The sequence below is a fragment of the Podarcis erhardii genome (assembly GCF_964252035.2).
Source record: "Podarcis erhardii genome assembly, chromosome: 6".
NCBI lineage: Eukaryota > Metazoa > Chordata > Lepidosauria > Squamata > Lacertidae > Podarcis > Podarcis erhardii.
The window spans coordinates 3,597,752-3,611,991 of NC_138510.1; the positions used below are offsets into that span (position 1 = coordinate 3,597,752).

At 45.4% G+C, this 14,240-nt stretch overlaps 1 protein-coding gene across 5 annotated transcripts in view; it reads right to left on the reverse strand.

Moving 5' to 3' along the window:
- The window catches only part of MYLK2 (myosin light chain kinase 2), a 102,178-nt gene extending 88,972 nt beyond the window's left edge, over positions 1–13,206 (reverse strand). For 3 of the 5 annotated variants that reach the window (XR_014157925.1, XR_014157926.1, XM_081867760.1), the window contains exons 1-2: positions 13,051–13,206; positions 884–1,274 (exon numbers count right to left, since the gene is read on the reverse strand). Coding sequence is in view for 3 of the 5 variants with exons in the window: in XM_081867760.1 (XP_081723886.1) it covers positions 884–1,179 (296 nt within the window). In the remaining 2 variants the exon portion in view is untranslated. The other 2 variants (XM_081867762.1, XM_081867761.1) reach the window with 2 other exon arrangements.
- Positions 13,207–14,240: the final 1,034 nt, after the last annotated feature.

Consider the following 14,240-nt stretch of genomic DNA (forward strand, 5'->3'; position numbering starts at 1 on the left):
CGAACCGCCGACCTTCTGATCAGCAAGTCTCCGGCTCTGTGGTTTAAAAACCGAAATCACTGGAGTGGGGAGAGTATGGTCTCCAAAGGCTGATTGATCACCAAATGACTGATATTTGTGGAATACAGTTTATCTACATTGCAATATTGCAAGCAGTTTTGCCTAACAATTAACTTGGAAGGTACTGGTTCAATAAAGCTCAAAAGGAAGGTTTGGACAATTAATGACTGGGAGTTGCTGCACCATTAAACTCCAGATAACAGACTTGGACAACATCCCAGATTGGAATGGAGTCAGAGGAAACTGCGCTGATAAAAACACAGTTGGAAAAATATATACTAATAAAGCTGTATTCAACGGTTGAAAGTATATGATGTTTGACATGACTGAGAATTGTGGACTCAGGGATGGAGAATTATAAAGCGTCAAAATCAAGATGTGGAAAATATGGAAACAACAAGGAGAGGCAGGACTGAAATATGGAGATATGCTTCAGAGATCCAGACCGTGGGGAAGCTCCGAAAAATAAATAATTATAATTCAGACTATAATTTGGTCTTCTTTTAGTTTTTTATTTTAATTGGAGTATTATGATTGGATATATTAATCGGATGTTTTTTATTGGAAAAATAAAAAAAAATGATTTTTTAAAAAAAGTTAAATGAAATTAAATAGACTTTTGGTGCTTTTATAGCTGCCGCCGGTGGACATTGCTGAATATTGATGGTTACTTCTTGCATATAAGTGAAAACAATAAAATAAAAGTCTGCTTTTAACTTTTTTATGGCTTCATTGCTGCAAACCGCTTTGATATATATTTTTAGAAACAAATCTTTTTATACATCAATGCATTAATAAAGGCTGTACGAGAGAGAAGAATTACCTGGGCAGGTGTGCTGGGCAACTGAGACTCTGCTGAAGTTCAAGGTGCTTCTGCTGGGAGTTTGGTGGGCTTTCGTGGCTCCCTTCCCCTCCTGCCACGGCGGCTTGGCTTGGCGTATGGCTCTCTTCCACTGCCTTGGCCGCATCCTGCCCTGCTCCCCCTTCCCCTTTCGCCTCCTGGCTTGGCTCTTCAGGCCCGGCTTCCGCTCCTTCTCTCGGCTCCCCCAGGCCCACGGCAGGCGCTTCTGCTCCCCCTTCTGTGCCGGGGGTGCTGCAAGACCCTCCGTCCTTCTCCATCCTCTGCTCTCCTCCCAGGGGAGCCTCCTCGGACGCTGGGTGACGGGCAGAGGCGTCCAAACTTGGGGTTCCCTCCTCGGCCTTCAGCTCAGCTTCTGTGTAAGACACAAAATAAGGGAGAGTAGTGATTTTCCCCCCCCGATACAGCAAATAACAAAAATTAAAGCGACAAAAAGTGTTTTGGGGCATTGCAATAAATTGCCCTACATGCCAAGAGGAGGCAGCGTTTATTCATTTATTTGAAAGAAAGAAAGAAAGAAAGAAAGAAAGAAAGAAAGAAAGAAGGGAAGAAGGAAGGAAGGAAGGAAGGAAGGAAGGAAGGAAGGGAGGAAGGGAGGAAGGGAAGAACGGAGGAAGAAAGGAAGGAAGGAAGGAAGAAAGGAAGGAAGGAAGGAAGGAAAGAAGGAAGGGGGAAGTGGTTTACAAAAGAAAGATAAAAACAACAAAAATTTCATTATGAAAAATTAACAACACAAACTTCAGACATTAAAAAAGTTAAAATAATAAACTAAAACAGGTGAAAGGTCGCAATAGCTTTCGATACACCTGGCTGGGATTGCTTAAGCAAAGCATGTTTTTAAGCAGGCACCAGAAAGAGTTCGGCGAAGGTAGGTGCCTGAAGTCAATAGGCAGGGAGTTCCAAGCTTCTTCTCAGTACAAGGATCCTGTGTGCGAGGGATGGCGTGCCAGTGGCAGGCAGTGCCAGAAGCCAAAGTGGCTGGGGCAACGGATGTTAATTTCACCTTTGTGCAGCAGACTGGTTCCTACATACATTCGCAAACACTCTCTCCTTGCTCTATTCTCCGTCCAGACGAACAAGAACCATCATCAGAGTTCGAGGGTACTTTCCAGCCAGGCAAAAACACTCATGGGCAGTTCCAAGGGCCAGATAGAGAGCCATTCGGCCCCCCAGGTCTGTGGCTCCCTGCCAAATTAACAGCAAACTCGTTCCCTGAATCCTGACCCTGATTTATAGCGCCTCCACACTGTCATTCCTCAGGAGAGAATAAAAAAGGAGAATTTCAGGTTTGCATGATGGAAGGACCCTGGCACAAGAAACTCACCTCTTCAAACTATGGCAGCAGTGAAGGTGATAGGGACTAAATTTCCCAGAATTCTTTGGGCAAAGTCCTGGCTGTTCAGGCGGTACAAAAGAGTTTCCTATATTTTCTCCATGTGCACCATCTAGATCTGCAAATCCGCAGGTCAGCCCGAAAAAGGCGGCAGGGCCTCAAGTGCTCTCCTCCGGAGAGAAAAGCAAACTCTGCAGCAGCTGCCTCTGGAACTCCCTGCCACTTGAGGAAACGGTGAGCTGTGTGCACGAAATAGTACGCTTGTTCCCCGCTTTAAAAGCACCGCTTCTCATCCTCTTCGGGAGAAGCAAACGCGCAACAAGGGGAGCATGGGGAGGCATGTCCCTGCACCACTCAGAGCGCACGTCAAGGATGCTAAAAATGAGAGCAAAGACCCTCTCTCTGGCTGAGACGCCTGGAGAGTAGCTACCAGTCAGATCAGATAATGTTGGGTGAAGGCAGTGAAGGTCCTCCGTCTGGAGGCAGCTGGAGGATGGATGGCGGCTAACAGATTGAGGTTGAATCCTGACAAGACAGAAGTACTGTTCTTGGGGGGCAGGGGGTGGGCAGGTGTGGAGGACTCCCTGGTCCTGAATGGGGTAACTGTGCCCCTGAAGGACCAGGTGCGCAGCCTGGGAGTCATTTTGGACTCACAGCTGTCCATGGAGGCGCAGGTCAGTTCTGTGTCCAGGGCAGCTGTTTACCGGCTCCATCTGGTACGCAGGATGAGACCCTCCCTGCCCGCAAAGTAGTGCATGCTCTGGTTATCTCCCGCTTGGACTACTGCAACGCAGTCTATGTGGGGCTACCTTTGAAGGTGACCCGGAAACTGCAACTAATCTAGAATGCAGCAGCTAGACTGGTGACTGGGAGCGGCCGCCGAGACCACATAACACTGGTCCTAAGAGATCTGCATTGGCTCCCAGTACGTTTCTGAGCACAATTCAAAGTGTTTGTGCTGATCTTTAAAGCCCTACACGGCCTCAGTCCTGTATACCTGAAGGAGCATCTCCACCTCCATCGTTCTGCCTGGACACTGAGGTCCAGCGCCAAGGGCCTTCTGGCGGTTCCTTCACAGCGAGAAGCCAAGTTACAGGGAACCAGACAGAGGGCCTTCTTGGTGGTGGTGCCCGCCCTGTGGAACGCCCTCCCTTCAGATGTGAAGGAAATAACCAGCTATCTTATCTTTAAAAGACATCTGAAGGCAGCCCTGTTTATGGAAGTTTTTAATATTTAATGCTGTATTGTTTTTAACACTCGTTTGGGAGCTGCCCAGAGTGGTTGGGGAAACTCAGCCAGATGGGCGGGGTATAAATAAATTATTATTATTATTAGGTTGAATGAACTATTGGAACAGTTGGGTGACCTGTCTTGGGCTGGCCATTGGTCCATCTTCCTCAGTACTGTCTGCACAGACTGGCAGCAGCAGTCTAGGTTTTCCAGCAGGACTCTCTCCCAGCCCTTGTTGGAGATGCAAAGTGGGGGACGTTTTCCCCTCCATTCCGCCTGGCCTTTGGCTTGGAATCAACTTGATCCCCTTCCCCTCTTTCCTTTTTCCTTTCTCCTTCTGAGATGGAACTCCTATTTGGGGACTTCCCTGGCTTTTTTCTGGCCCACGCAGGACCAGTCTGGATAGTTGGGTGATATGTACTGAGTTGAATAGGATCCAAAATGCAGCAGTCTGATTGGTCCTAGAACAATAGGATCCAAAATGCAGCAGTCTGATTGGTCCTAGAACAATAGGATCCAAAATGCAGCAGTCTGATTGGTCCTAGAACAATGCAGCAGTCTGATTGGTCTACAGGAGCCACCCAATCCAGCTCCAGGTGGAAGTGAATCCACAACCTGATTGGCCTACAGGAGAATCCCAGAATAGGCCAATCACATGCAGCCCATTGTGAATATAATGTACATAAAGCAGACATTCTGGGGGGAACATTCATTCCTCCTCACCACTATGAGCTGAATAAAGAGCATGAAATCCACTCTTGGCTCCGAGTATATTTCACTGGCCTTGGTGAAGACTTGATGTTTTCATCCCCCAAAAAGTTTTTGATTTGAGTTCCTACTGAAATGAGGCTGCATTTTAATGTTGTATTTTAATCTTGTTTTTAAGTTGTATTTCAATCAGTTGTTTTTATACCTGGTGTTAGCCACCCTGAGCCCGGTCTTGGCTGGGGAGGGCAGGGTATAAATAAAAATATTTATTTATTTATTTATTTATTTATTTTTATTTTTAGTGAGCTGCAGCCCCTGGGCTCCGGCGTGACAGAGACAAGTTCACCCCCAGCTATTCTGAATTTAAGATAGCATCTTTTCCCATTTTCCCCCTGCTGCTGCCTGCAACACGCGTTTTTCCATCTGCAGTCCATCCTCTGCCAAAAACTACATTATTTGTTTTGCTGTCCGCAGTGGTAGACTTGCATTATGTCAGCGTTGTTTCATTATTACACCCCATTCATTTCGATGCAAAGGAAAACGCAGTGGAAATGGGGGGAGGAAACACAATCACAGAATCTCAGAGTTGGAAGGGACAGCAAGCGTCATTGAGGCCAATGCGAGAATCAGTGCCAAATCAATTCCATATCGAAGGCTGGAAGTGACAACAGTGGATACCAATTATGTCCAATGGATTGATATTGATATTGATTTTGTGCATGCATTGTCAATTTCCCCTCCCATTTCCACTGGAAATCTGACATCCTGCTGGGGATATTAGCCAGTGAAATCCCAAAGAAAGTCTCAACGGTATTTCTATATGTGACTATAGCGGCAAAGAATCTCTGTGCACAGAAATGGAAGGAGAAGAATACCTTCAAAGGGAGGATGGCTGTGAAAACCTTGGAATATGCAGAGATTGCAAAGTTGGGAGCGCGAATGAAAGATGCAGATACAGACCTGGGAGAGGAGTTGGTGGAAGAGGACTGGAAGAAATTTAAAGACTATCTACAGAAACAGTGTAAAATTTATGAATGCTAAAATGATGTTGGATTGAAAATAAGTGGCATTAGTGATAAAGTTAGAAAGAGTATGCAAAAACGAATTGATGGATGAAAACATTTGAGTTGTGATATGTTAAGATACAAAGTTAAAGATGATAAATTGAAAGAGGGCAAGGATTTGCTGATTTGATTATGTAAATGGGAATACAAAAAGGGGAGGTGTGAGGAGGTCAAGGAAATAAGGTAATGAATTTTAAAGTTAAAGAAAGGAAAGAGGGATTTTTAATAAACAAGATGAGCTTGAGCTCTTGGTACAACAAACTAAATATGACATAATAGGCATCACTGAAACCTGGTGGGATAAGTCCCACGACTGGAATGTAATAATGGAGGGATACAATCTATTTCAGAGAAACAGACCAGACAAGAAAGGAGGAGGAGTGGCGTTATATGTCAGGGATGTGTATACCTGTGAAGAGATCCAAGATTTAGAACCTCAAAGCCAAAGTGAGAGCATTTGGGTCAAAATTAAGGGAGAGATGAATAACAGGGACCTCATTGTGGGAGTTTACTATAGATCCCCAAGCCAAACGGAGGACATAGATGATGCCTTCCTGGAACAGATGGCCAAGCATGCAAAAGGAAGGGAGATAGTAGTAATGGGGGACTTCAATTACCCGGATATTTGCTGGATGTCAAACTCAGCCAAGAGCATAAGGTCAAACAGATTCCTCACTGGCCTTGCAGACAACTTCGTTGTCCAGAAAGTGGGAGAAGCAACAAGAGGAACAGCCATTTTAGATCTGGTCCTAACCAATGTTGATGACCTGGTTAGTGGGGTAGAAGTGGAAGGATCATTAGGCGCGAGTGATCAAGTTCTTCTGAAGTTTACTATACAGCGGAAAGGAGCAACCAAGCATACTAGGACTCAATTTCCTGACTTTAAGAAAGCCGACTTCATAAAACTTAGGGAAGTGCTGGGTGAAATCCCATGGACAGTAATATTAAAAGGAAAGGGAGTTCATGATGGCTGGGACTTTGTTAAGAGGGAGATAGTAAAAGTACAACTTCAGGCAATACCAATGAGACGGAAACATGGAAGGTGCCTAAATAAGCCAGGGTGGCTATCTAAAGAACTTTTAACTGAGTTAAGATTAAAAAAGGATGTGTACAAAAAATGGAAAAGGGGGGAAACCACCAAAGAGGAATTCAAACAAATAGCCAGCACGTGTAGACACAAAGTCAGAAAAGCTAAAGCACAGAATGAACTCAGGCTTGCTAGAGAGGTTAAGAGCAACAAAAAAGGCTTTTATGGGTATGTTCGTAGCAAAAGGAAGAACAAAGAAACCGTGGGGTCACTCAGAGGAGAAGATGGTGAAATGCAAACAGGGGACACAGAAAGGGCTGAACTCCTCAATGCCTTCTTTGCCTCAGTCTTCTCCGATAAAGAAAACAATGCCCGACCTGAAGAATTTGGAGCAAATGATTCAGCAGAGGAAACACAGCCCAGAATAACTAAGGAGATAGTACAAGAATACTTGGCTAGTTTAAATGTATTCAAGTCTCCAGGGCCAGATGAACTGCATCCAAGAGTATTAAAAGAACTGGCAGATGTGATCTCAGAACCACTGGCAGTCATCTTTGAGAATTCCTGGAGAACAGGCGAAGTCCCGGCAGACTGGAGGAGGGCAAATGTTGTCCCTATTTTCAAAAAGGGGAAAAGAGAGGACCCAAATAATTACCGCCCAGTCAGTCTGACATCAATACCAGGGAAGATTCTGGAGCAGATTATTAAGCAAACAGTCTGTGAGCACCTAGAAAGGAATGCTGTGATCACCAATAGTCAGCATGGATTTCTGAAAAATAAGTCATGTCAGACTAACCTGATTTCGTTTTTTGACAGAATTACAAGCCTGGTAGATGAAGGGAACGCAGTGGATGTAGCCTACCTTGATTTCAGCAAGGCATTTGACAAGGTGCCCCATGATATTCTTGTAAAGAAGCTGGTAAAATGCGGTCTTGACTATGCTACCACTCAGTGGATTTGTAACTGGCTGTCTGACCGAATCCAAAGGGTGCTCATCAATGGTTCCTCTTCATCCTGGAGAAGAGTGACTAGTGGGGTGCCACAGGGTTCTGTCTTGGGCCCGGTCTTATTCAACATCTTTATCAACGACTTGGATGATGGACTCAAGGGCATCCTGATCAAATTTGCAGATGACACCAAACTGGGACGGGTGGCTAACACCCCAGAGGACAGGATCACACTTCAAAACGGCCTTGACAGATTAGAGAACTGGGCCAAAACAAACAAGATGAATTTTAATAGGGAGAAATGTAAAGTATTGCACTTGGGCAAAAAAAATGAGAGGCACAAATACAAGATGGGTGACACCTGGCTTGAGAGCAGTACATGTGAAAAGGATCGAGGAGTCTTGGTTGACCACAAACTTGACATGAGCCAACAGTGTGACGCGGCAGCTAAAAAAGCCAATGCAATTCTGGGCTGCATCAATAGGAGTATTGCATCTAGATCAAGGGAAGTAATAGTGCCACTGTATTCTGCTCTGGTCAGACCTCACCTGGAGTACTGTGTCCAGTTCTGGGCACCACAGTTCAAGAAGGACACTGACAAACTGGAACGTGTCCAGAGGAGGGCAACCAAAATGGTCAAAGGCCTGGAAACGATGCCTTATGAGGAACGGCTAAGGGAGCTGGGCATGTTTAGCCTTGAGAAGAGGAGGTTAAGGGGTGATATGATGGCCATGTTCAAATATATAAAAGGATGTCACATAGAGGAGGGAGAAAGGTTGTTTTCTGCTGCTCCAGAGAAGCGGACACGGAGCAATGGTTCCAAACTACAAGCAAAAAGATTCCACCTAAACATTAGGAAGAACTTCCTGACAGTAAGAGCTGTTCGACAGTGGAATTTGCTGCCAAGGAGTGTGGTGGAGTCTCCTTCTTTGGAGGTCTTTAAGCAGAGGCTTGACAACCATATGTCAGGAGTGCTCTGATGGTGTTTCCTGCTTGGCAGGGGGTTGGACTCGATGGCCCTTGTGGTCTCTTCCAACTCTATGATTCTATTCTATGATTTTTTTCTTTTTTCTTTTTCTTTTTATTTTCTTTTTGTTTTTGTATCTTGTATTTTTCTGTTTTCTTTTTTGTCTTTTTTCGCTGTATTTTGTTATGATTCTGTAAAATCTCAATAAATATTTATAAATAAATAGAAAGATGCAGATACAGAAAGATACAGATTTAGAATCTTTTAAAGAAGAAAAGCCTTTTCTAGTCTAGTTGTTTTCCCATATGCGAAGGCCACAATGGAGTTTGAAGCGTTATTATTATTATTATTATATTATAGAAAACAGCAGAACGTATTAAGAAACAGGTTGGAGAGAATGAAGACCGAACCTTAAAACGCAATTTGGGCTATGAATATCGCTGTTGGCTGAGTGAGAACTCACTAGTTTTGTTGAACTGGAATATAATCGTTGAGCAACAAATGTACCATATTTTTTGCTCTATAAGACTCACTTTTTCCCTCCTAAAAAGTAAGGGGGAATGTGTGTGTGCCTTATGGAGCGAATGCAGGCTGCACAGCTATCCCAGAAACCAGAACAGCAAGAGGGATTGCTGCTTTCATTGTGCAGTGATCCCTCTTGCTGTTCTGGCTTCTGAGATTCAGAATTTTTTTTTCTTGTTTTCCTCCTCCAAAAACTAGGTGCGTCTTGTGGTCTAGTGCGCCTTATAGAGCAAAAAATACAGTAACTTTCTATATGGAAAAAAGAACAAAATATTATCATAGGGGGAAAAGTAATCTCTGACATCCCTACTCTTAATCAACCCATCAATCAAAAGAAGATCTACTGTGTTGTTTAGAGTAGATTCCATTCCTTAATTCACACATTGGAATAGAGAGTATTTCCTTTTCAGCCATTCCTTTTTCCCCCTTAAAAAAATTTATTTATTTCGGGATTTTTACATATATTATATTATCTCCTTCCAATTTTTAAATTTCCCGTACACTTTCTTCCTTTCCCACCCTTCCCCCCCCCGCCTCCCCATATCCATTGGAAGGGTTCAAACAATTATCCTCAGCCACGGGCATAGCATCTTTAGTTTCCACCGAATGTCTTTTGGAGGCACAAGTTAAATCCGTGTCCAGGGCAGCTGTGTACCAGCTCCATCTGGTACGCAGGCTGAGACCCTATCTGCCTGTGGACTGCCTCGCCAGAGTGGTGCATGCTCTGGTTATCTCCCGCTTGGACTACTGCAATGCACTCTACGTGGGGATACCTTTGAAGGTGACCCGGAAACTACAACTAATCCAGAACGCAGCAGCCAGACTGGTGACAGGGAGCGGCCGCCGAGACCATATAACACCGGTCTTGAAAGACCTACATTGGCTCCCAGTACGTTTCCGAGCACAATTCAAAGTGTTGGTGCTGACCTTTAAAGCCCTAAACGGCCTCGGTCCAGTATACCTGAAGGAGCGTCTCCACCCCCATCATTCTACCCGGACACTGAGGTCCAGCACCGAGGGCCTTCTGGCGGTTCCCTCACTGCGAGAAGTCAAGTTACAGGGAACCAGGCAGAGGGCCTTCTCGGTAGTGGCGCCCTCCCTGTGGAATGCCCTCCCACCAGATGTCAAAGAGAACAACAACTACCAGACTTTTAGAAGACATCTGAAGGCAGCCCTGTTTAGGGATGCTTTTAATGTTTGATGTATCATAGTATTTTAATATTCTTTTGGAAGCCGCCCAGAGTGGCTGGGGAGGCCCAGCCAGATGGGCGGGGTATAAATAATAAATTATTATTATTATTATTATTATTTTGTTCCAGTAGTTTTTATCCATTGAAGATAGGAGTTCCATTTGTTCCTTATTGTGGTGGACTTGACCTTCCACGTTGTTTCCTGTGACATGACTGCGATAATGTCCGACTGAATAAGTTCAAACAAATAACTATTCCATGCCTCTACTGTCCATTTTTCTCTATCTTTCCAACCTAAAGCTATCGCTGCCTTTCCCGCTAATATCATAGCTTTAAAAGTAAGCTGGTCTCCTTTCTCTATAGCCGCGTTTCCAAGTATACCCATGGTCATGAAATCAAAGTCTATTGAAAGCTTCACTTTAAACAGTTCATTAATAACCTTTAGGATTTTACTAGAAGCTTTTCTACTTGGAATAATAGGATTGGAATTGTGCCCAAAAAAGATGTTAGACTGTTTTTGTATGCCACTATGCGGCAAAACTTTTATTAGCCAAAAGCTGGAAATCGCAAGAAATATCAACAATAGAAGAATGGTAGATGAAGATGTTGGACTTTTTGGAGCTGGCCGACCTGACTGGAAGAGGAGATACATGAGGATTGGAAGAAATTTAAAGAATATTTAGCTAAATATTTTGATATAGGATAAACAGAAAATTCTTGGAAACAGTAAATAGGCTTAGGGGTAAAATAAGAATATGTGATAGTAAATATTAAGGATTAAAATATATTAATTAGGAGAAGAGGTTAGTAAATGAAAGGAGTTAATATTATTAGAAATATGAATTTGGAGAACTGTTATATGGGTGATATAATGAAATTCAGTTAGCGAGGATTCGAGGAAGTCAGTTATCAATGTAACGAGAATTAGGTATTTGAAGAAACAATTTTTCTTTGTGCTTAATTTATTGTAGCGTAATGTGTTTTGTTATGTCATTTTTGTGATAAATGTGGAAAATCAATTTAAAAAAGTTGGGGAAAATAAAATAAAATAGCATTTTATTCCAGAATTCCTTTACCTCTGGGCATTCCCAGTACGTATGGGGAAACCACCCCTTGGCTAGTTTACAGTGCCAACAGTTAAGAGTTCAATCCTGCTACCATATTAGCTATCTGGGCTGTTCAGCCATTCCTTATCCTGACCGCGAGAAGACAATGAAAGCAGCCTGGAGGGACAAGGGCCTCCGGACCCAAAGCAGGTTCTTGCATGGCTGCAGCCTGGACAGAGCCCAACCGGGACGCCCTCTGTGCCAAGGGAGGGAAGACTTGGCAGGGCTGCTAACCAGGCCGGCCGTCTGCCCTGCGGAGGCAGCTGCAAATGGGTCCCATCAAGAAAGTGGCTGGAGTCATAGCAATTGCACCCACCAAGGACACACAGCAGAGAGACATGCATCCCACTCGAGTTCACTGGGATTAAAACAACCACCTCGCCTGGTCCTCCGTCTTGTAGCAGACCAAGCAGATCGCTTCTCCAGTGTCCCTAGTGGTCAGGGACAATTGTTTGAACCAATTAATGATCAGATGATTGATTGCCAGCCTGCTTTTAATACTCATCCCCTGCTGGAACCAAACATTCGTGGCATTTGCCTGCATTCATCATCCCTTGTGGTTGCACACTGAGTCTCCCTCTCTCCCCCTCCTACCTGCCTGCACTGTGGAAATTATGATTGTAAGCTCCCAGGGGCAGGGGCTTTTTCCTTTTTGTTTAAGAAAGCTCGGGGTGGCGTTGCATACATTTGTAATTAAATCTCAGCCATCACCATGAGTGATGGCTTATGGTCATACAAGAAAGCCTAACAATAATTACAACCGGTCAGGAATCAATTAAAAATAGTAAATTCACATTTCACCGAAACCACATGGAAGTTATTGCGCATGACAAACATTTAGGTGGAATTGATTTGTCTACTACAAAAGAAAACTCAGCCTCAGGCCTGAAAAAAGCACAAGGTGACTTAAAGATTCACGACTAAAGGCTATGACTTCGTTATTAGAACAAAACAACCTCTTTAATATAAGTCTTCCCCAATTCCTTCTTACAGCAACATACCAAAAGCAAAATCACATCCAAAGATAAACAAGAATGCTCTCTTTCCATTCCTACCAGTAAAAAAATTCCCTCATCAATTAACATGTTGGCTGATTGATCCATAAATCAGATCAATTAGCACTTGCAGGCCTGTTTGAAATGCCCCTGATTTTCACATTTTTTCCTCTTTGGCTGGGCCCGGAGCCATGCCCATTCCACAGAGCACCTGACTGTTATTTCAAACTATACCCCCACAGGCACACACACACACACACACAGTAAAAAAAGGCCAGAGGAATAGATGCTCCGATGCCTAAAAACAAACTCAGTCCAACTTTGCAGACCATTTTCCCAGCTTTGCACAAAATTTCACAGTTCTCCGCAGACTCTGGATTCATTTTGCACACAGTCCGACATGCTCTGCTTCAAGGTGTGCTGGTTTTTAGCCACCCCAAGGCACCTTGTCGAGAGGTGGGCAGCAGCTCACACTAAACCTCAAGGCTGCCCTGGAATCAAAAGCCTGAATTGTGCAAGGAAGAAGCTTGCAGCGTGAACGGCACTCCAGACGGCCGAAGGAAGTCAGCAAAAGCCTGGCCAAGATTTGCCTGATCTTACCCTAGGGAGCAGATGGAAATAGCCGCCCGCAGAGAGCCATTGCCCGGGCACCTGCCAGAGACTTTAACCTCAAGAGCAGCCACCTCACAGCTCGATTCTCAGAGCAGGAGCCACCAAGACGGTCGAGAGGACCTCTTTGACCCAAGGAATCTCTCGACTGCTGGTAGCAGGGCATCTAAACCACGCCAAGGCTACCCTGCAAGATGCTCGGGCAACGCTGGTGGGAAGAGCATCCCCAAACCACCTCTCTCCATCTCCCATGAACAAAAGGTTGGAGTTTACCTGGACAGGTAGCCCTCCACCTAAACCCACGGAAAGGCCAAGAGCAAAGCTGCAGGCTGGAAGACTCGAACTCTGCCCAGCCCAAGGAAGTCCCAGCGCAGAGTGAGGCCTCTCCCGCTCTCTACCCCTCGGGAAACGAGGCAAGCGGCCCGTTACCTACCGTCGCCGTTGCCGACGGCCGCCAGCGCTGGATTAAAAGTGGGACAGAGCTGCCCGCCTTCTATACTCTGTGTAACCGAGCTGGATTAAGCATGGGGAGAGAGGGGTATCTTTTACCCCAGAACTCTGGCAGTTATGAGCCTGCTGCGCTCTGCTCTGTGGGGCCACCTGTTCCCTCTGGCTTCCGTTCAAAGGACACTCCATTCTGCTGCCCGGCGCTCTCTCTCTCCTGCTCAGAGGAGATGGGAATTCAAACAAACAGAAATCAGATGACCCAGCCACCCTTGCTGAACTCCCTGCTCCTTGGGGAGCCTGCCGGAGGGGGTCTGGCCCAGAGGAGAAAGCCCTCCCTTGCCCGCCTGACCCCCAGCAAGACCCAAGCGGGGAGAGAAGGCTTTCTTAGGCAAGGTCTCCTGGGTTTGCGTGTCCAGGGAGAGTGCCCCATAGTTGCCCGGGGCTGTTTAGCGGCAATGGGGATTAGGCCAGACTCAACGGGCAGAATCTCCTATTGTTTAACCTTTGCCGGGTGCCAAAAGGCTGTTCAGACTAGCAGAGTGCCAGGGCCCTTCCCTGCTCAGGGGGGTTGCCATCTATATTAAGACCAGGAAGGAAATGGCCAGTTTGACGGGGGAAACGGAGGATCAGCTCAGGCGAGGGCAATTCCCACCCTGTGCGTCACAGGGCATACATTGAAGGCGCCAGGAAGCCCCTGTTGGAACTCTGAACGATTCACTGCTCCAGACTGCCAAGAATTCCCTGCTAGGTGGGGTTGCCCGAGCTCTGACCCGAGGCCTTCAGGTTTGCCTGGTCCCCTCCAGGTGGCAGGTGGAAGGTTGGAATCTCCAGGTGGGCAAGTGCACCTTTAATCATCACAGAGGGAGCGCAGCTGTTCAAGGTGTTAACCAGCCAGAGGTGGCTGAAAGGGGGAGGAAAAGAGTTTTCTGAGCCCTTGGTCAGCAGTTCTGTTGCAGACAGAAAGGAGTTCCTCAGAAAATTATCTAGAAGATTGTGCGTCCATCTTGCAAGCGTTCAGCCCATTAGAAGCTGGCTGAAAGTTATATGAAATATACTCGGAGTCGAGAGTGGATTTCATGCTCTTTATTCAGCTCATAGTGGTGAGGGGGAATGGAAGTTCCTCCAGAATGTCTGCTTTATATACATTATTTACACAATGGGCCCCACATGATTGGC